Source organism: Nuphar pumila, chromosome 5, assembly GCF_984573655.1.
Source record: "Nuphar pumila chromosome 5, dmNupPumi1.hap1.1, whole genome shotgun sequence".
Lineage (NCBI taxonomy): Eukaryota > Viridiplantae > Streptophyta > Magnoliopsida > Nymphaeales > Nymphaeaceae > Nuphar > Nuphar pumila.
In genome coordinates this window covers 124,893,693-124,916,873 of record NC_143253.1, presented here as the reverse complement: position 1 = coordinate 124,916,873, position 23,181 = coordinate 124,893,693, and the positions used below count along the sequence as shown (strand labels likewise).

Below are 23,181 nucleotides of genomic sequence, written 5' to 3'. Positions count from 1 at the left end.
CACTACTTTAGTGGTGGTTAATCCAACATGACCTCCCTTACTGTTTTGGTGTCGTGTACTGCACACGCTTCGTTGTCCTATAGGGGCCCGGTGGCAATCAGGAGGAGGCCGATAGCATCGTGGCGCAGATCGTTGCTGATTCATCGTGCAAGATCCTCAGCATCTCCACCGGTTTCAGCAGGGATAAGGGATGCTAGGGTTCTGAGATCGTCGACGCTCTACAAGGACGTCGAGGAGGGCATCCTCCTGAATTTGCCTCCGATCTTCCTGAGAGGTGTCATCGTCCGGCTGTACCTCGTCAGGGACGACAGATATCCGCTTCTGCCCTGGCACATGGTGCTCTACGTCAATCCGGTGCATGCCTCCTGTGAGGAGGATTTCAACAAGGCACATTACAGAATGTGGCTGACGGTGCTCCGGATGCTCTTGAGCCTGCGAAATTGGGGCATCCTTAGCCGGCCCATCGACGAGGAGGTAAGGATGAGTGTGGCCTGTGTTGGTGCGTGTGTGATCCTTCACAATGTGTCGTTGATGAGGGAGGGACGACAATGATGAGTTGTGGAGCCTGGTTCAAAGTTTTTGCTCTTGAAGTAAGGGGGTCCAGGGGCTCCCTCGGCGCTGGTCCTGTTGTGTGGTCAGTGGGCGGGGTTAAGAGGGCGCTTGGGGAGCAAAAAAATTTTTAGGCTTATGTTTGAGATCCGGTTTCTTATGAATCAGACCAGTTTTGTTTAGTTTTAGGTTGTAGCCCTTGCCTTGTATAAAATATTTGTTTTTTAATCTTTTGTAACGGTCGCAAAATAGCAATAAGATTTTTTTTCTGGGCGACCATGGTTTTTTCACTCTCTAGTTGGAGGAGAGTTTTTTCCAGGTAAATCTGTTTTCCTCTTCTTTGTATTTTGATTGTTCTTGTTTTTTAGTTTTATTGACAGACAATTCTGCATTGACCAATGGTGTTGAGGACTACGCCTTTCACGACCAGAGCTCACAGTACTATGGGGACGCTAGCTTGGAGGAGTGCTTGATCGTGAAGAAGGCGTCGATTATGAGGAATGCACTAGCTGCAAAGGCTAGAGAAGCGAAGCTTGGCCGATGAATCGGTACCGACAGTGGCTGTAGTCTCAGGGGGAGTATGCGTTTGGGTGGTCTCTATTGAGAATTGTATATAGGTGTGCCTAAAGACATATGGAGACTGAAAGGACGATTTGCATAATAAGGAACATGTTGCCCTCCGTGAAATTCTCTACTGAAATGCATTGATTTCTTCCGCATGAGTAGTGATTGGTGTGTCTGAATTGGTGATCGAAGATGGTGTGGACTTCGTACACGCATTCGCAATGCGGGCACCTTCGGTTTTGTTTTTTGTACATGATGTTACATAGTAGATGTTATTTCTTATTGAACAATGGAGCAAAGTGACGGGCTTCCTTGGTAATCCACCATTCTGCAACTGGAAGGTGAATGAGGAGTCATTTGATGCTACTCCCTATTTGGGATAGTTCCTAGTGAGAGTTTAAGGTGAATGAGGAGCAGTGAAGAAGATGATGCTGTTCTCTTAGGGCCGTTTGATGGCGCGTCCTGCGTGATGTGGGGGACGAAAAAGACGCCAAGAATGTGCGTGTCCGCCTCATCCAAAAAACACTGTAGTTTTCGTAACACCCCCTGTTAGGTTTAGAACGTGGACGCGGAGAACAGGGGGTGTTACAAAAAAAAAATCGAGGCCCCCCCGACTCTCTCTCTTCCCTGTGCAGGCCGGATGAGGCTACCGGCGACCGGCCACCCTACGTCCCTCAGTGAATGACGACGGCGAGTTGCAGCTATTCGTGCGAAGGGCTCAACGACTAGGTATGAGCTCTCTCTCTTCCTTTTGTTCTATGGTTTTTCCTATACTGGTTTTCTCGACGAAGTGTTCTTTTGTCTTGGCATTTTCTTCATTTGTTTTACTCATCTTGAATTGGCCGGGTGGTGTTGATTTTTTTTCTTTTCATTGTGACGAGCCATCTCAACTTCCTCAGAGGGAAGGGGGTTGCCTCTATTTTCTCCTGGTCCTTAATGCATAATTCCTGGTTTGAATAAGGGATTTGTCTCTCTTGGTGTCATTCTCCATCATTCTTTACGTTTGGTTGAAAATAAGAAGCAAAATGTGGTTTGCACACCAAATGTTTGGCATAATGTCTCAAAGAAACTTAATCACCCAAATTCCTGACGTTTATTCCATTTTATACAATCCTCTTGGCATGTTTGCATCTATTATTACTGTGATTTGCTTTTAATGTAGTATTTCCATCTACTAGCTATGTTTTCATATTGCTTAAGTTGTTGAAAATGGAGAAGGTGTTAGAAGGAAGCCAAGTAAGACAGTCAGGAGCTTCAGGGTCCCATGTTTGCATGTTCACCAATCTTTTCACAATATCCGAAACTTGGAAGACTGATTCAAGATACTTGCATTGGGGAGATTGGTTCCTAGCAATACAATCCATGAATTTCATTGGTCTAAGACTGTGGTACATCACCTCTTTGGTGCTTTGGGGGAAGGAGGTGAAAAATGGATCCCTGGTCACACCAAGGATTGAATCAAAAGTCAACATCCGAACCCTTGCCGATCCTCCATTTCACTTGATGCACTATAGTTGCCACACCCTGTTTGACGCCCTTCCAACCATGCGAGCCTCTATACCAATGCGGTGGGATCCACATACATTGGACCCCCAGATATTTGGCTTCAATCAGTCTGGCCCAAGGAGTATCCTCATGATTTGCAATCTTCCATGTAAGTTTGGCCAAGCATACAACATTCATTTCCTTGAGGGGTCGTAGGCCCAAGCTCCCCTCCTCCAGGGGCTTACATACTTTTTTCCAGCACAACAGATGGGCGTGCGAATCATTCCTGAGGAATTTGCATATGATGGATTCAATAGCATTGATGACATTAGTAGGGAGGAGGAAAGAGATCTTCTAAAAGAGGGAGAGACAATAGCAGTGACCTGATTAACATCGTCCTCGCTGCCATGGATAAAAGGTGGCCACTCCACGATGCAAGTTTGGATCAAAACTTTTCAATTAGGCTTCGTACATCGATGGTTTGAGTCTCCCTTTGAATAGAGGAAGGCCCAGATAGGTTAGAGGCAACTCCTTTGTGCAATACTATCTACTCTACTGCGGGCAATGTTGCTAGGCACGAAAATGGATTTCTCCTTTTTTTATTTGCATGCCTGACACATCCTCAAAGCCTTCTATAATCCTGAGGAAATTCCAAATAGAGTTTTTGTTGTCATAAAGAAAAAATGAAGCATCATCAGCATAAAATATTGATGCCAACTAAAGTCCTTGATGAAAATGGGACTCAAAAGCCCTCTCGAGACCGATTGATTCAGGTGCCAAGTGAGTCTCACCATGACAAGAAGGAAAAGGTACAGAGACATAGGATCTCCTTGGCAGAGACCCCTACTTTCCAAAAATTGGTTGCTGGCCTCTCCATTAATGGCTACAGCAAAAGATGAAGTTTTGACACACCTCATAACTTTCCTAACCCAGTCGTCATCAAACCCAAAGAATCCAAGAGTTTCCTCCAAGAATTCTCAATCAACCCTATCATAGGCTTTCACTGGGAAAGATTACTCCTTTCTTCTTTCTAGACAACATTGAATCCACCATTTCATTTCATAGACTAACAGGACACTTTTTGCAAACTGTGACTCTTATGAAAAGCTTGTTTGTTGAGGTTGATGATGTGCTCTAGACTGGTGATGACTTTGTACACAAATTTGCATAAACCAATAGGACAAAATTGGTTAAGTTTGCAAGCTCCCTTCGGTTTTAGGAATCAAGACAATATGAGTATAGTTGATTCTGTTTAACAATTTCTCTGTTTGGAAGAAGTTTTTCATAGCTTTAGAAACCTCATTCTCTACAATGTGCCAATACTTTCAGAAAAAGAACCCTGGGAAGCAGTCAGGGCCTGGCGCAATGTCTGCATCAAGCTCAAAAACTGCTTCCTTGATCTCCTCATATGGCACCTCTTTTCTCATTTTTGTAAGTTTCAGCTGCACTGACTCAGGGTTCTTTTTTCCTGCAAGCGAGCTCAGGTTGGTGCTAGACTTATGAAAAAACGTTGAGAAATAATGTGTTGCCTCTATTTTGATCGCTTCATTTGTCATGTGAGATGTTCCATCTTCCAAGGTTAGAGACACAATGAGGTTCCTCATTATATTCCTGATATAAAGAGAATGAAAATACAAAGTATTACGGTCTCCCTCATTCAGCCACCCACATTGCCTCTTCGATCTCGTGTAAACTCTAGAGTTCATCCTTTAGGCAGAGTTCTTTTTTGAAATTGTCAGAGTACCCTGATCCCATAAGAACTTGACATTCCTCCATTGCCGCATGGATAACCCTGATCTTCTCATGCAACGTTGTATAATTTATTCAGAACTAAGATTACTTATAGTATCCCTTACCTCGAATACGAATATTGCTTTCTAATCGAAATCGAGTCTCAAGATGCTCTAACAGTAGGATCTTATTATTACGCATGCATATTCGTATTAGTACACATAACCTCTTATATTTTAATAAAATTACCAAAATACCTTTCTTGAGTTGATTCGTAAGACTTCAATTTTTGTGCCCCTGATTTAACCAAAACCAGAGAACACAGAGATTGCCCTCTACGATACGAGTTCTAACTCACCAAACTTAACTAAATTTTAAGTTTGGAGTACAAAGTTATGCCCATTTTACCAAAAGGAATCTTGGGTACACACAAGTGTACTTTATCATTTTGATAATTATTTTCAAAATTCAAAAATTAATCACAAACTCGATCTATATCCATTTTTTATCTAGATAAAAAACTGTCTGACTGAATTTAGATATATTTCTGATTTGGATCCAAAACTAGTTCATTCAGTTATGAGTTGGATATGGATCCAACTTTGATCTGAATTCAAAACTATTAGACTGGATCCAGACCTAGTTTTGATTTGAATCACACATTGATCCAGATCCATTTTAATCTTGATCTGTCAAACATGATCCAGATCTAACTTTGTCTGGATCGATCCAGATTGACTGGATCAAACTGGACCTAGATTCGGTCTAGTCTATATCTAACTGAATCCAAACTGAAAACCGAGACCCAGTAAGACCTGACTCGGTAGTTTGATTTACACTCATATCGGCAGTTTGGTCCAGACCAATTTAGTTATGAGCCGATTCGAGCTGAACTTATTCGGCCTGAGCTGGTTCGACTTGGATTTTTTTTAAACTCACATGGTGCGGTTTGGGTTGTGCCCGGACCGACTAGTCTGGCCCCCCTCTTAAAACCACCAAAGCGGAAGGGGCTCTTCCCCTTTTGTCTTCTAAGAAACAGAGGGGTCGACCCTCTCTCTCCTTCACTTTGTGGCAGAGGGTCCAACCACCGGTGCCGACCCCCTCTCTCTTTCTCTCTCTGCCACAACTTTTCTTCTTCTTCTTCACTACAACTCGTCGACAACCATGGTTGTCAGTCCTCATTTCGATTGGAAAAAGAAAGAAGAAAATACTTACTTATCGGCGGCGAGCTCCGGTATGCTTTCTCTTCTCTGTTGCTTCTTGTTACCTATTTTTTTTGTCTTCCTCTGTTTTTTTTTTTTTTTTATGGGTGGAGAAGTATGGGTGGAGAAGACGTGCGTGAGGGCTTTTATAGTCTTCACGGAGGGTGAGGATAAACCTCACTCTCACCTATCAATCATGGGGGTGAGATTTATCTTCACCCCTCCTCTACGCGATTTGGGGAAGGCAATTTCGGAAAAAGTGATAATGCATGAATAGGCATTCATTTTATTATATAAATCATGCGTTTAAGTTTATTTTATTGATTCCGTCAGGTCTGAACTAAGCCTGACCAACTGGTCTCACCTAAACTCAGTTCAAGCTGGATAGGCAAATCAGTCATCAGCCACCGTGACAGCAAAAAATAAAATAAAATAAAATAAAAAAACAAAAATAAAAAAAACGGGTACCACCATAGCGCCTTAAGCTAGTCAAACATAAACGGATATTGCATTTAGACCGTGAGGAAAACATGCTATCGCCGTCCACCTTGAAGGTTCTATAAGCAGCACATAGCGTGATCCTGGGATTGTGATTCTTGGTTATTGGTTTTCAGCATTCGCTCTGGAGCATTTGATGGGAACATGGTTATCTCTCGGTGGCCCTCCTACCACCTCCACCCAGGAGCGCTGAGCGGTAGGAGGAGCTGTTGCCGTTGTTCAAATTCATTATCGTCACCCGAAGTGGGACCTTGGGCCAGGGGCAACCGAGTGGCGTTGCGGCCACCAAACCCATTGTCCTTCTTCCACCGGGCCGGAATCTCCATCCTTCTCAGTCTCACACTCCATCTTCCATCCCGTCGCCTCAGTTGCTCTTTGTATTACTTACGCATCCACATAAGATCCAAATTTTTTGTTATTGATCAGATGTGGTAGTATATATCCGAATCCATGCTGGATTTGGAAAATGGTTTGGTGCAGTGAGATTCGAGTTACATTCAGGTTAAGAAACTTGGTCAGATCCAGCTCAAAATAGAGTCTAACCAGACTTTTTTTTGCCTTTTCCGCAATAAAATCTATAGATTTTTTCCCATTTTTCTGTATATCCAACAACATCAGGACTGGAGTCACAATCGGATTTAAGACATCACCATGTGATATGAGTCATATTTCTAGAACTGGACCAGCTCACTATAGCATCGGGTCAAGTATGTATGACCCATATCTGATCCACTCCCACACGGATACGGCCACCAATTTTGGCTGAATCCAGATCGGAATATGTGGCACTTAGTAACACTTAGATCTGATATGAGCCCGATCAGTTTATATCCCTATTTGTATTGGCATTTTGCTGATAAAAACACAAGAAAGCAAAAAAAAAAAAAATTCAAAATTTTCACGAGAATTTGACTGTGGTTATTTTGGCTTTTTAAATTATTGTCCGTACTCATGTCACATGGACACTCCAACTCCTTCAGTGTCGTGTCCCAATCGTATACAATTCTTAAACAAAAAATTACGAGTCTCGTGTCCTCTATAATGTGTCCATGTGACACAAACGCCTCAATGGCCCTATCACCTCGAACTGACTCAGTCCTCATCCAACGTCCTCCCCAAACTCTCCCTATAATAGAAAGTGTCAGAATCCGATTCTGCATCACTATATAAGGAGAAGAGCACACTGCTACCCATCGACAATTGCCTTCACAAGAATTTCCTCGCTAGCTTAATAGAAGCGGGAGAGGAACCCTCCCTGGTGCTTTTCACGCGAACCCAAAAAGAAGAAAGAAGAAGGGCCACAGAAGAAGGGCCAGCGAGCAAGCGAGCGATCTGTAGCAGCAGCCAAAGAGAAAGGAAGGAAGGAAGGAAAGGATATCGAAGAACGAGTGGAAGGGAGGGAAAGAACAGCAAGAAGGGGAAAGAACGAGGCGAACGACGAGAAGCGGGAGCTGGTGCTCAAGGAGGACGGGAAGCAGCACGCGCAGTTGCTGCGAATGATGGGGAACGGGCGGTGCGAGGCCATGCGCATTGACGGCCACGTCCGCGGAAAGATGCACAAGAAGGTCTGGATCACCTCCGACGACATCATCCTCGTCGGCCTTCGCAACTACGAGCTCCCGGAAAACACCCGCCTCAACGAGGGCATCACCGTCGGACTCGATGTCGAGGGCGTTGGCGACTAAGACTACATCTAGTTCGAGGACAAGGAGATCGACAAGAACTGAGCCCTTACGGTTCGTGTCCCTGTCCTGATCTCCTGATCCTCTCTCTTTCCTTATCTCATTCATCTATGCCTTTTCTTTTGCTTGTTTCTGTTGATTTTGATCGTTTATTCTGGAGCTAGGGCTTTCCGATTACGTTCCTGTTAGTTTCAGTTGCTTGTCCGATGGCTCCGTTTTATTGCTGCTGTTGTTGTTGTTATTCTGGTTCTTTTGCTTAAGTAAGTTTGTGGACAATGAATGCAGTTGTTCTGGATAAGATACCATCTGTCTTATAGCAGCATTTTTTTTCTTCATTCACACATGATTTAGCCTTCACAGTGCAGTTGGTGACTTGATATGCTTGATTCTTTTGATAAGTCTATTGTAACAACAAAGATTTTCCCTTGGATCTAATTTTCTCTTCCCTTAGTTCCATTAGGATTGTCTGTTCTATATCCCCTTATCAAGCATCTCCATCTTGATTTTAATTCCTGGATTTCTTGTTTGTTATTTTTTGACCCTGATATCCTCAAGAGGCTGGATTTAAACTTTTGACCCAGAGAAATTTAGCTTCAAAGAGCAAGAAGTGAATGGCCCAACAGGTTGCTGCACATGGCCAATGTATGGAGGTCCTTTATCAATAAACTGTATGGGGGTGATAGTGCTGATAGGGTTGTAGAATTCAGGGTGCATCTGCAAGGGTAGGAATGCTTTTGGAATATAACAACTAAAACCTGACAATTTCATCCCACTTATTTATTGTGAACCTTATCAACTGACCTTCTAATTCTTCCTGTTACTTATGGAGAATTGCATCAGATTAAATATAGTTATTTCAAGGAGTTGCATATGGGAAGTTCCATGGACTAAATTACTACAGGAGTCTCGTTCATAGTGTGTGTAGTACTGGGATGAATGAAGGGAGAGTTCTTGATGACTGGCATACCATTACATTGTGTAAAGCAGTGTTGTTAAAAACGCGCCTCAAGGCGCAAAAAGCGTGCCTCGCCTCGAGGTGAGGCCCTTTTCGCCTTGAGGCGCACTTAAAAAGCGCAACACCATTAAGGCGTATGCCTCATGCGCCTTGAGGCGTACGCCTTGAGGCGAGGCGCGCCTCAAAGTGAGGCGCGCATTAAAAATCGGATGGCCCGGACCCGAGTTCGACCCAGATCCGGGCCCGTATTCTCGAAAGATCGAAGCGTCTGTGTCTTTAAAAAAGACACAGGCGCTTCAGGGCGAGGGAAAGCCCTCGCCCCTTCTCTCTCCACTCCGTCCCCTCTCGTCCCCCGCCACTGCTGTCGCCGGCCACCACTCGTAGCCGGCCACCACCCATAGCCGATCATCGTTGTGCGACCACTCGCCGCCTCCGTGCGACCACTCGCCAGTGACTCACAGCCGTGCCAGCGACTCACAACCACCGTCGTGCTACCACTCGCCGCCGGCGACCTTTGCGTTTTCCGGTAACAATTTTCTGGGTTTATCACCTTGGGCAAGATGAAGCGGTTGCTCCGCTCCCTTGGCAACCCTCATCTCGAGTTTAAGGTGCCACTCGAGATCAGAGCACCACTATGTCTAGTGCTTCCAAAAGAAAGCTTTTTCCGATTACATCCAAAGGCTGATTTTTTCACTCACCCACATAACGATTGTGTCTTATGTTCTTCTCTTCATCGATGGAAATACATTGGCTCATTGTTGTCGCTGAGATTTTTTCTTTCTCGAGAAATTGTTTGATATTTTTGAAGACCAATTTTCACCATATTGCATGCTAGGCTGCTTGAATCTTTATGTGCAATTGCTTGAAATTTCTATTTATGTTTGTTACAATAGTTGACATGAATTTGCTGAATTTCTCTCCCCTCCTTAAACTCACTCATTTGATTCGTTGTGCGTTTAGGCTGTCCACATTTCTGGTACCAAGGGAAAAGGATCAACGGCCCAATTTATCTCTAGTATATTGATGGGACCTTTCCAGAGTTACCGGAAGCGCCTAGGCAAAAGGGGAAGCGCGCTTCGGAAGCGCGAAACGTCGCGCTTCCGAAGCGTGAGGGGAAGCGTCCCCCTTTTTTGGGAAGCGCGCTTCCCTTTTATGGGAAGCGCGTCCCCCTTTTATGGGAAACGCGCTTCCCATAAATGGGAAGCGCGCTTCCCCCACGTTTCCCCCACGCTTCCCCCTCGCTTCCCCATTTTTTTCATTTTTTTTCGCTTCCCCTCGCTTCCGGTTCGCTTCCTAGGTCGTTTCCGAGACGGTTCGGAATTTTCTTCTAAGTGGTCCCAAGCTTCCCTGCTTCCTAAATTTTTTAAAGTGCCTCGCTTCCCGCTCCCGCTTCCCGTATCGCTTCCCGCTCCCGCTTCCTCGACTGGTAACTCTGGACCTTTCTCTTTTACTGTTCTCTTGTTTGTAATGTTCAGTGGACTTCACCTTCCACAGTTCTTGCTTTTATGTTTGTGTGTTATTTCCTTTTGGTTTTTCCAACTGTAGCTATAAAAAAAGGCTCAAGTGGATGTTTATTGTTCTTTGCCATTTATGTTACTTTTACATGTTAATCTCATATTTTTTTCGTATTTATTTGAGATTTTTTTATTTCGTGTTGGTTGGCGCTTCATCAATAAAGCATTTCTTATTTATTTATAATTTTAGATCATTTTTATAGTTTTTTTTAAGTTAAATTTTTTTTTTGAGGCTTACGCTTTGCGCCTCAAGGCTTACGCCTCGCCTCAGATTTTGGTGGAGCGCCTCGCTACGCCTCAACGCTTTTCACAACACTGGTGTAAAGAGTTCTTGATGAATTGGCCTGCCATTACATGGTGTAAAGAGCTCTTGATGGATCAACCTACCTTACATTGTGTAACATTGGTCTTTTCTATCTGACCTTGTTCTTTCCATTCAACAAGATTCCATTTGTTTGGATGAAGAATCATCATGAATAGTTGTATTTGGTTATCGGAATTAGTGGTGTCATCTTTCTGTGTCCGTCTTATGGTTGAATTTTGTAATCATGGATAATTCTGAAACGTGGCTTTGGATCAATAGTTCCAGCAACAGTTTTTTGATTCACAGCACCAAACCAAACATGCCTTAAGTGGCCTCCCAATGTGAACCAAATTGTTTATGCCAATAGAGATTCTTAAATAAAGTAAGAAAAGTCTAGTGACTTTGCTTGTCGGTGATAGATGCTTTGAACCAATGTTGTAATTATTGTATTGGAAGCCGTATAGGGTGGGCCTGAGACATGGATATATCCTACCGTATTGTAGGATACAAAAATAACTCAAATTAAAAAACACAAAAAATATAAAAAAGAGAAAAATCTCCACAAAAATAAAAAAAAATACTGAAAAAAATCATATAAGCAATAGAAAAAAAGAACAAGAATATATGCATTATGCATTATGAGTAATAACACTCAAAACAAAACTAATGTTACATAAACATCTACTAATAAAACATTCAAAACAAAACTAATGTTACATAAACATCTACTAATAAAACATTCAAAACAAAACTAATAACACCATTAACAAACATATAAAAAAAGTCACTACTAACAAGCGTGATTATTTGGTATCAAAGATATATGTTACATAACAAAATAAAACAAGAAGCATCCTAATCTATCTACGTCCGTTAATCATAAAGAACACGATATTCAAATGATGGATCTTCTTCTTCTAAGTCGTGTTCTTCTCTTGGGCCAGCATAACCGTTATTTTCATCATCCACCTAACCTTCATCTCAACCTTTAGTTGCCTCCAATCCTCCATCCACCTATTTTTATTATCCTTGTAATAGATAACTGCCTCAATGTATACATGATGTTGTGTATGACAAGAACAAGTGTGTGTTAATGACAAGATATGATGTTCAACAAGTACTTTGGTCATGACTGTTGTTAGAGATTAACCCTACTAAATGAGAGAAATATGAGGACTACATGATGGTGGGGTAAGAAGACAAACCTACCCTTGTGTGAAAAAATAATAAGGCATTCGTAATGACTTATTCAACAAGATGAAATGTGAAAGAGTGACTTACCTGATATGATGTTGAGTTACTTATAATCCTTTAAACTCTACACGTCTACACATGTACTTTTATGATAGCTAGAATGAGAAAAGATTTTGTGGAAAGAGAAATAGCATGACTATGAATGGTGAGATAAAAAGACAAAATTACCCCTAAAATAGATAACTACCTTGATGTATACATTGTGTTGTATACGAAAAGAACAAGTGTGAGTGTGAAATACAATATATGATATTCGACAAGTACACTGTTCATGTCTATTGTTAGATATTAACCCTACGAAATGAGAGAAATAGGACTACACCGTGGCAGGGTACAAAAACAAACCTACCCATGTCAGAAAACAATAAGGCATTCTGATTTTTTCAACAAGATGAAATGTCAAAGAGTGATTAACGTGATATGATGCTGAGTTACTTATAATCCTTGAAACCCTAACTATGTGGAGTATGTAGGTTCTGGCCATAATTTAATTTTGATGAGCGATTTGAGTGGTGTCTCCTCTCCAACAAGTACATTGATGAAATATAGCATGAGAAAAATCTATGTGAAAAGAGATAAATATCATGGCTATGAAATGGAGGGGTAAAAGACAAAGCTGCCTAAAAAATAAAAAGCTACGTCAATGTATATATGGTATTGTTTTTTACATGAACTAGCCTGCATGGGTAACCAACAAGATATGATGCTAAGCAACAAGTAGTCTAGTGATGGCTATTGTTAGCGATCGACCCTATGAAATGACAGAAATAGGAGAGCTACACTATGGCAGGGTATAACGGCAAACTTACCCTTGTGTCATAAAGCAATCACGAGGCATTCATAATGCCATGTTAGAACAAGATGGAATGTGAAAGTGAGTGACAAGATATGATGCTCATTTATTTATAATCATCGAAACTCTAACTATATGATCTATATCAGTATTGACCATAATGTAAGTTTGATAAGTTAATTGAGTGGGTCTTTTGTCTCCGACAAATACCTTGATGATATCCTGTATGATAAAAAAAACAGGAGATAAGAGATACATAGAATGACTATAATGGTAAGGTAAAATGATCAAACTACTACTAAAATTGAAAACTATGTCGACATGTAAAATAATAAGTGTGAACATGTGAATGACAAAATATGATGTTCAATAACATGCACGATGGGAATGTTTATTTTTAGAGATTGACTGTATGAAATAATAGAAATAGGAGAGATGCACGTTGGTTGGGTAAAAGGACAGTTGAGCACCAACATTGAATAGCATTATTCAATTTTTGCTTCTTCTGAACTATCTGATGGAACAAAACCATCCACCATCTCAATCACTCACCTTATGTGCCACTGAAATACTAATCTAAAGTTGCTAAGATCTTTCTAAAAGGTGATTCACTAATAGCCCTTGTTAAAGATATATGCACCAATGATCCCATTAATGTCCCCACTCATGACAGTTTCTAGAGCCTATGGTTCTTCCAGAAGCAGATATTCATCCTATGTCACACAGACTCTTCTAACAGGACACCACACCTGTAACTCCCCGAAATCTTAACCATATTTTTTTTTGGAGATTTTTTTTTAACAGCAGAAACAAGAAATACTATAAGGTTAAACATTCCAGAACATTACAGTGGAGAGCAAACCAAATCATTTATTTTATTTCAATATCGAAGAAAATGAACATAAGAGTTTTAAATGATATAAGCAATTAAATTACAATAAACCCAAACGATCCCTGGAACAATAAATCCAAAATCTCGATCCGATGTCTCATCCTGCAGTCGTTCGTAATTTCGATTGTTCACCTGAAAATAGTAAATTTATAGGAATTAGACTACAACTGTCTAAGTAGGAATCACTATAGATATATCATGTGTCAAGTATGTAATGTGGGCAATAACAAACATATATCTAAGCAAGTAAGCAGATTATGCAACAACTATAATTAAGCAAGTAAAGCATGTTACGCAATAACAATAACAGTAACATGCATAACTTTCATGTAACAGTCAAAATATGAATTTAATTATCTCATATATACACATTTCAGGATTGCATTTCATCACAAGCTCAGAATATAAAGCATGCTGAAAGAATATGAAAATGTCTCTCTAGTATCTCCACTCACTGTGATATCTAATTGTTCTAAATATTGATTATTTTATCTTATCTCGCGGGTACACACGGGCCAAGACAACCATCACAGAAGAGAACGTTCGGGGGTATATTTTTCAAGGGTGTTTTATTAACCCGAACATTGTAACTGAGACTGAATTCCCAAGGGAGCGGCCAGTGACCGAGATCACCTTCCAAAGGCCAAAACCAAAACATGATGCATCCCTAACTTTTGCAAAAGAACATGAAGCTACCACCTAGGACACATTTGGTAGTTTGGGTCCCCCAACTTCAAGGATTGGGGACCAACGAGTCACTTTAGCTCAAAACAGTTAAACACATGTCCCCGGAGTTTTGTACCACCTACCCTCTCCAAGGTAAGCCCAAATCTGAGTGACTTGATCTTTTCATTTATTTAAATTACTCAAAGTACAAGGGCATTTTCCCAAACTATCTCACACTATCATAGTAGTAGGTCGTCAACCTTAGTCATTTTACCAAGGCATACACATCCAAATTTTCTTTTTATATTGATTGCACAAACCCACTCAGAGTGCTCCGGTACCTTTAAACCAGTCAAGCACACAAGCCCCAGTACCTTTAAACCCGTCAGACCACAAAATTTAAATTTAAGTTTCTTATCAGTGTTATGGTTATTACCTAGAGTGCTTCAGTACCTTTAAACCGGCAAGCACCGATGCCCCGGTACCTTTAAACCAGTCAGGCAAAAATTATTATAATTCAATTACTTTTGTAATCATTTGATAAACTCGAGGAGCCCCTTGTGGACCCATCACGCACCAAGCTTGGCCAATCATGTGCCAATATCAGTTATGACCTCTATTTTTTTCATGAATCATGGATAACCCAATTTGATAATTACTAATCATGGTTGAAATGTATAAAGTTTAACAACAATAGAAATTTCAATGTAACACATCCTGTTTGTGTGTTGCTCTGTACTCAACATAGCACAATAAAAGAAATGTAATATTCTACCAAAATCGTAAAGAGTGTTAGTTCAAACCCAATGACTAATTTGCAACATTGATGACAAGAAACAAAACAAATTTTTTTGTTCAGTCCCAACAGAGGAAACACTGATAACATTTGATTGCCAAATAAATTTTCCATTGATCGATAATCTAAACTTATTTATATATTGTGAATAAAATTCAGTCACTTAGAGAAAACACCAAAATAAGAGGTGAATAATAGGAATTCATCACCAAGAAATTACACCAATCTACAATGCAATATCAACAAGCATGAACTTACTTACAAGGTAGCTATCCAGGCTACTTATAAAGAAATTCTACCTTCCTGATGTTGCTTACTCTTCTTTCACTCAATTTCATATAATTCAATATTTTCAAGGACCCAAACACCTACGAAACATCTCTTCTCAATAGCATCCATAAATAGGCACACTACCTCTCACGACTAAAACCAATTAATACCAGTTTTTCTTTTCCCAAGGATTATAACATGATAAAATGGTTTGCAGTTTTTCATGGCTTTATAAAGGCAAGCTAAAATCAAAAGTAGAATTTTTTTTCATGTGAATAATCAATGTGGATTAGATAGGTCTATTATCAACCTAATGTCTATTATCGAGCACATACATCCAGGCAAATAACTTTCTAAATCATATAACGGAACAAATAAGTTTCACATATTAAATCTGAGATAAAGGTAAAGCAGAAAGAATCAGTCTTAGAATACATGAGTAAGGAACCGCCACATCCACCAGAATTCAAATAAGTAGATGTTTTTGATAGTTACCTCTGAATGTTATTTTTTTAAGATGATAATTGTCATTGTCTCAATCCTTTATTACTAAGTTATCCCTGCTATACTGTAAGTTTCAAGAGTAGCGCCTTAACCGACTGGCAAAGGCAAGTATAACATTCTATTCCTGTTAAACCGTGGGTCATGGCGTAGGCAGCTTATGTGCATTGCAGGTGAAAATGATGTTAAATACTAAGTTTTAGTTTTCCCTAAGTGCAGATTTCCAATTAACAGCCAACAACGTCACCTAAAGATGAAAATAAACATTTCTATAAGGTTTCAGTTTACCGTAAATGTAGATTTTAAACTGTCAGTCTTCAACATTATATAAAAATGAAAATGAGCATTTCTACTGAGTTTCATTTTAAACTACCATCAAACATTTCTATAAGGGAATTTTGGCAGCCTAACGTATCAATGTACGGGGCTAGCATGAATATTTCCAGAAACCCGCAAATTCATTTATCACCCTTCATATCACAGAAAATAGATTACACAGGTTGTATTTCACAGAACAAAACTTTAACGTAAATACACAGATCTCACCAATATCATACATAAAATGACAGAAATCAACAAGGCAGATCGATTACCATAAGGACTGTAAAAAAAAAAGTATTCATTCCCAAACCAATCGCTCATGGTAATGAAAATAGGGAAAACCCTTGTTTCACGATTTCAGGGTATCTGTCCCCATCAGAAATCCGTAAGCCCTCTTTAGGAAATCCAAAAACAAACTCGTTAACAGAGATCTGAAACCCTTTAGCATAAATCAACCCCCCCCCCCCTTTTTTTTGACCTAGGATTCATGGCAGCATGAATCCCCGATTATATATATATTTTTTATTAGGGATTCACGGCAACCCATATCCCTCATTTCTTGCTCGATTTGGGTTTCGTTTCACAACAATCGACATCGAACTCTCTGCACGTTGTTCGAGTTAGGGCTTCCATGCAACCCACCGCAACATGCTCGAACACCCTCAATACCCAAAAGAAAATCCAGAGATCGTACCTGTCTCGTGATCAGAGGTTGCTGCTGTGCGAGGGATGCTCGGCCGAACCCCGACGGTGCTGCCGTGAAAGTCAAGATCGGGAGGGAGAGCGACAGGGAGTCAAAGAGGACAAAGAGGGAGAGACAAGAACAGGAGTAGGGAGGTTGCCGGTGTCTGCCGAGATGCAGCAAAGGGAGAGAGAGCGAGAGAAGAGATGCAGTGCCCACTTAGTCTTACGCAGGAAGGGCAGAGCCGAGAGGGGAGGAATGAGAGAAAGAGAGCGTGGGAGGGGACTAAATAGGGAGGGTGGCCTCCCGAAAAGGGAGGAGGCCAATACTCTCTCCCCGACGGCTGCGCTCTGGCCCACCCCCCTCCCATGCGATTTCAGTTAGGGTTCGCTCTGAACCCTAACTTTCTTCTTTTTTTCTATTTTATCGGGCAACCCATATCGATTGCCTTTTACCCCTTTTTTTATTTCGCAGGGTGTGGGCCGGGTCCGGGTTCGGGTCCGAGACCCGGGATCCAACCGCGTGTTGGATCCACGGCTCTCTTGCAGTGTATATCCGCAGGTTGCCCGGGATATGGATCTGCTGGTTGGATCCATTCATTAACCTATATATATTTAATATATAATTATTATTATATTACTATTTTTTATTTCTTTTTCATTTTACAAATGCAAATATTTAAATTTTCGAGGAAGGATCCAACTTGAATTATTACGTTATCCTGAATTTCACGTAACTATGATGGATCCAGGATCCGATTTATTTATAAATCCTACAAGAGATCTGAATCTAAGGATCCAAGGTTTTCTTTATACTATGAATTGGAACTATGGTTCCAAATTAATATTCATGGATCCAAAGACTCAATCATGGATTCCAACAAATTATTATAGATCCAAACATTAAAAATTTTAATTGGATCCATACTGTATTTAAATTTCTGACGTCCAGGATCCAAACGAAGTAAGGTGGATCCAAGCATCGCCTAGGCTATTACAGATCCCAATAAAGTGTTATAAGTCCAATATAAAATTTTTCTCATTAACATTTGATTTTAACTTCGCAAATCCACTGAATTTGACTTGGATCCAATGTCAAATTTGACCTTGATACTGAGGATCTGAACCCAGAGATCCGATCCATTTGACTGAAATCTATTATTTAGTATTCAAATTAAGGTTCGTGATCCGATGTCTAAGATCTGAATGGAATATCGGAGTTCTGAACATGATATTAGTGGTCCAACATTGATCCCAATAGGATATCTGAGATCCAATTACGAATAGCAATTATAAAAATAGCTTTGGACATAAATTTTAAATTTTATTTATTTGATAAAATTCACGGGTATTACAGCACCTGCGTCGCACCCGCACCCAAGAGGGTGCAACACTTGGACACAACTTCCTTTGTGTTAGGTGAAATCAACCACACAGAGGTCCATTTCTATCCAAAAGTAGATTCAGTTAACCCTAATCAAGTCCATTTTTATCTATGTTACATATATAAATACATAAATGCACACAAATACACATAGTGTTAACTTAAAACTGTTAATATATATATATATATATATATATATATATCCTCCCCGCACCCCTGCACCCAAATTTTTTTAAAGTGCCGCGTCCGCACCCGTACCTGCACTCGCATCCGCACCTGCACCTATGTGACATAGTATTCATCCCATTAGCAAAGGAAAATCACTGCCTTCAAAGACAGCGATGAGCTTTAACCAAATCATTCTGCAAGATGACCCTCTAGGGGAAGGTCTATTCTGTTTTCGAGGAGGTCCCTTTGCCATTTGCTTTGACTTCCAGACTCTTGTTCGGCAATTATTGATATCTCCTATTGCAAATACAACCATCTTTCAAACAGTATGGTAATACTAAAAAAAGTTCTAAGCTCTTCATTTCGAGGCCTCCTATATTAGATGGAAGTGCTGCTGGATTTCAATCAGCCATATAAACAACCTCCACTGTAGCACTTTTAGCAGAAAAAAGAGAGCTACATGTGAGGCAAGTAATGCATTGTCTATGACTGGATTTGTTTGCCATTCTTATTTACGTATATCTTCACTCAAGGAGTAGTCAGACCACCCAATAAATGGTAACATGACAAGATAGCTGATTGATAGATCACCCGGTTGACACTTTGTAGCATCTCTTGCTTTTCCGTTGAAGAAATCAGAAGTATTTCGTCTCAGATGACAAGATAGGACTAGTCAAATCAGCTAAACTTGTAAACAAAATTGTGGCAATAGAAAAAGAACAAAGAATGTCATCTTTATACTGCAAAGAGGGAAGATAAATTGAAACAACTTATGGTTAGAAAGACATTGAATTCAGATGTGGATACAGGTCAAGGTCAAAGTAACCAAAAAGATAAAATCAGTAAAAATGGAGAGTGAGAGAGAGTTGGGTTGCATGATTGACCGAGTGGTTGCTAGGGTCAGGTTACTTGGTTGCAGTATTGAGAATGAAAAATGAGTGGATGCAAACGATGGTTGCTGGAGGATAGCTAGGGTCTAGATGCACACTGCCTCTAGCAAGCTCATTAGAATGATCAACAGAGAGAAATTGCATGTGACAGCTATCACAGAGGGGGGTGGAAAGCATGCAAAAAGAGGACACGAGCCGATAAATTTTGGCCCATTACTATGGTGGCAAAAAAATCTACGAAAAAAGACAGACCTCTTGAGGTTTGACTTTTCTTTCCTGAAAAGATGGGATGTTGGGACAAATACTTTCAGAATGATTTTTTTCAAGCTTGATTTGTGCAGGAAAATCATCCAAAAATGACGAGAAATAGTGCAAGGACCTTTTTACTCTCACAATCAAACACACCCTTAACATTTGCTTTTTTCACTTGTTTCTATTTCAAGTTGTTACTTTGCTTAGCATGATTTATTTTCACCTTACCACAAAGCAAATTGTGTTGCTTCTCATTCTATTTTAGAGCCAGAAGCATAAAAACATGAAATTGGAGATAAGTGGAAGCAAGCCATGTTTGGTGAACGGTCAGTGCCTCAGCATACTGAAAGAATTAATTCTCTTTTAATAGGAAGAACACTTATGTATAAGGTTGGGAAACGATATGAGCAGCTCTCCATTCAGCTCAGCTTGGCTTGTGAGAAGCTTGTCTTAGTATATTATATACATAAAATGCATATTATTATGTTTTATACATGTATTATGTATATATTATATGTATTATACATATTTTATATATTATCATTTTTCAAAAATTACTTTAGAAAATTATTTACGAGCCTGGGCTAGGCACATTAAGTGTACACCGCTTTACGAGCCGATCACGAGCTGCATTGAGCCCGGGCTCTTTTAGATTAGCATTTCAGTGTCACATAGGGTGAGTGATTGAGAATGGTGGATGGTTTTGTTCTGTCGGATAGTTTAGAAGGAGCAAAAATTGAATAATGCTATTCAAAGTTGGTGCTCAACTGTTCATCTGTTTTTGTGCCTCTGAAGACCAAATTTCAGGAAAAAGTAGTTTGTGGTTGACCCCTCTTCTAAGGCTGCAACTTTTGTTTGTTTGATCTCTAATTGTGACAATGTTTAAGCTGGAAAACTCAAGTTGGCTGGATGATTCATTCTTTGCCAATCTCATGATTTCACGTAGCTTCTAGTATAGGCACTTGAGCTAGCAACCTTTTTAAGTTACTATAACTGTTAAGATCTCATATGTACCAGATAGGTGAGATACCGAAGAAACAGGTGATACGTTGTTATAGATGGTGGCTATAGTTGGCCATTTAGTGGAATAACTAATACTATTTAATAAGCACTCAATTCAGAAAATTGGACCAACCTTTTCTCTTGGTCATGTAGTTTTATGCTGAATCTGGATCGTATTTGATTGGTTTCTGAAGTGTTGGAATAGGGTTTTCTCTTAATTGACTTGCTTTCCTCTTTCCTGATTTTCATTCCCATGTTTATGTATGGGTTGTCTTTGTTGTATCTAGAACTTATCACTTTTCTTAATATTTTTAAAATTATTGATCTTTGATCGGTTGGTTTCAAATAGTCTGTAACGCCCCAAAATTTTAAAATTAAAAAATAGAGCAAATAATTTTTTTTATGCAAGGCCTTATAGATGGCAATGCTCTAACCAGAATAAGCACTAGGGGGTCCGTCTGTGCTCAAGCGCTAACGTATATTAGCTCATTAGAACTAAGTTTGAGGAAATGACAACCAAGGATTATCAAGAAAAAACAGAAGTACAACGAAAACATTTTTTTGGTTTTAGTAAGAATTTTGAACGGGTTACAGGTATTTAAACTCGGCATGGGACTGGATCCAATTTATGTATTGGACTTGGGTCCAGATCCAAATCATGAATTGGTTCCAACTCAAGAACCCAAATCCGAGATATAAAACATTCAATATAACTCATGAACCATTCATCATAATTCACTGTGATCTGCTGATCTGCTATGCAACACATTTCTGATTTGATCTTCTAGTTTTCCAACAAGTTTCTTTTCTCGTAACTTTTGCTACTATCTTCCTGTAGCTTATGCATGCCTACTTTGCCTTGGTTACCTTTGTCTTGCCTTCTCTGAATATTTTCACATATTGACAACATTATTTTGGTACATAAACAGCTGCAGAAGTACATGAGTCTTACAGTTGGTGCACGGTTGTTCTTATTATAGGTTATGTCATTTATAGTTGACATGTCTATGACAAATGTGTTGAACTATTTGTTGAAAGTTGAAACATATATTGCAATGTTCATTTTGAGAAGACATAAGCTCATAATAAAGTGTCATGGTTTCATGCCAGTAACATGTTAAGCCCGTTGTCTGATGTTTACACGAAGCTGCTGAACGTGTTGGTGAAGAACTTGTCAAGGCATGCGTGGAACAGAAAATCCATGAAATTTCATCTTATGATCGCAACTGTTTTGCTCAAGGATAATGAATGAAAGCCTTTGAGTTTGCTGTCATCTGACATGGTTTTATACCGCAGTGGTAACAAACAAACTCTATATACTCATCTAGTACAGTTACGGGAAAGTGGTTTTTCAAAATTGCTACCCAAGTTGGTCATGTGAGCAACTTGTCTTGTTCATCCAAAATCTCATATTAGAACTTGTGCTCCTTACTAGTCCTGGTTTGGCTAAGCTGTTGAACTTGTGTCATGATTTTCTTCAAACTGGACTCTGGCATGTGTCCGTGGAAAGTTGAGCTGCCGTTTTTTAACTTTACTGGAAACTGAGGTTAATGAAGATCGTTATATTCTGGGTGATGTATGATTGATTTTGTTGAGTTTTTCTTAACTCAGCCTTCGGTGGTGGCACTTGCTCAAAGGTGCATCCACGGAAATGCACTGCACACGATGCGTTTCTGTGGGCTCCACTGCGGCAAGGCATATGGGGGCATCCCTTTTACTGGACACTTTTTGGTTACTTTTCTAGATCTATATAGATGACTTCCCGACACTTCTGCATTGGCTTGGTGACTTTGTATCACAGGAAGAGTGATCATTGCTCATAAGTGTGATATTGGGAGTCTAAGCTTGCTTGGATTGACAATGAGATGATGGTACTCAACATCTGAAGACCCAAAGAACTGAATTCCTTGCCGGGTCCTCTCCCATGTTTATAGAAAACATGTAGCTTCATGTGTAAAAAAATGCACACTTACCCCAAGAAGCTCATCTAAATGGGGAAAATGAGTACGGAATATATATTTTTGCTTTGTTTTCATGTCACAGGGATTCTTCAACTTGCCCTCGTGTCATATCCCTCTGTGTACTATTTTGAATAGAAAATTGCACAAAAATGGGGTGTTGTGTGTCCTTTTACCCGTGTCCTTGTGACGGGTTTTCTTGTAACCTCACATGCCTTTTCCATTGCCTTTTTGGTATGTGCGAGTCTCTTATTCTTGATAATTGGCAGGTTAGAAAGACAACAGCTGTCACGGGCTGGGAAGCGAAGGCCCCCGTGACGTAGCTTCGGGCAATCACACATCGAAGGCAGGTCTTTTAAGCGCACAAGCAACGCACAACACACGCGCACGAGCGGAAGCAAGAGTACGCGTATGCACAAGCACAAGAGAGAGAGAGAGAGATGCAAAAAGCTTCTTTATAGATACTTGGAAGCAAAGTACATCAAGAGAGGAAGAGAGGGTCCGAATACACGGGGTACTTAGGCCGTAAGGCCTTGTGGGGCACTCTAGAGTGCCAAAGAGGTATACACATCAGAGCAAAAAGGTGAAAAACATGGCGGTCCGGAACACGCTCCCCCGCCTAAGTTGTCGTCGTCCTCGACGCCAATTGTTCATGGTAGTCTTCTACAAGCTGTCGATGCTGAAACATGCTGCTGGCTTTCTCCCAGGTGGCTTCACATTCTGGCAATCCCTTCCACTGCACTAAGTATTTTTTGTCTTCCCCTAGATAGTTGTTGGAATGGTTGAAGATGATATCTGGATCTCTGCCTGGTACACTAACTGTTGAAGGAGCTCGCTGCAGAATCGGAGCACGTTGAGGTATGCTCCGT

At 40.3% G+C, this 23,181-nt stretch overlaps 1 protein-coding gene and 1 pseudogene across 1 annotated transcript; both read left to right on the top strand.

Moving 5' to 3' along the window:
- The first annotated feature begins 27 nt into the window (after nucleotides 1–27).
- LOC149838547 (uncharacterized) lies at nucleotides 28–21,945 on the top strand. The gene is made up of 3 exons (XM_090008267.1): nucleotides 28–474; nucleotides 959–1,842; nucleotides 21,284–21,945. Exons 1-2 carry the CDS (start codon nucleotides 28–30, stop codon nucleotides 1,091–1,093), a joined length of 582 nt encoding a protein of 193 aa, XP_089864393.1. The 3' UTR covers nucleotides 1,094–1,842; nucleotides 21,284–21,945.
- Nucleotides 1,520–7,756, top strand: LOC149838548 (eukaryotic translation initiation factor 1A-like; annotated as a pseudogene).
- Nucleotides 21,946–23,181: the final 1,236 nt, after the last annotated feature.

Coding starts and splice junctions, on each gene's coding strand:
- LOC149838547 (XM_090008267.1), top strand. CDS start 28: ATGACCTCCCTTACTGTTTTGGTGTCGTGTACTGCACACGCTTCGTTG. Junction 475..958: donor GCCGGCCCATCGACGAGGAG/GTAAGGATGAGT, acceptor AATGGTGTTGAG/GACTACGCCTTTCACGACCA.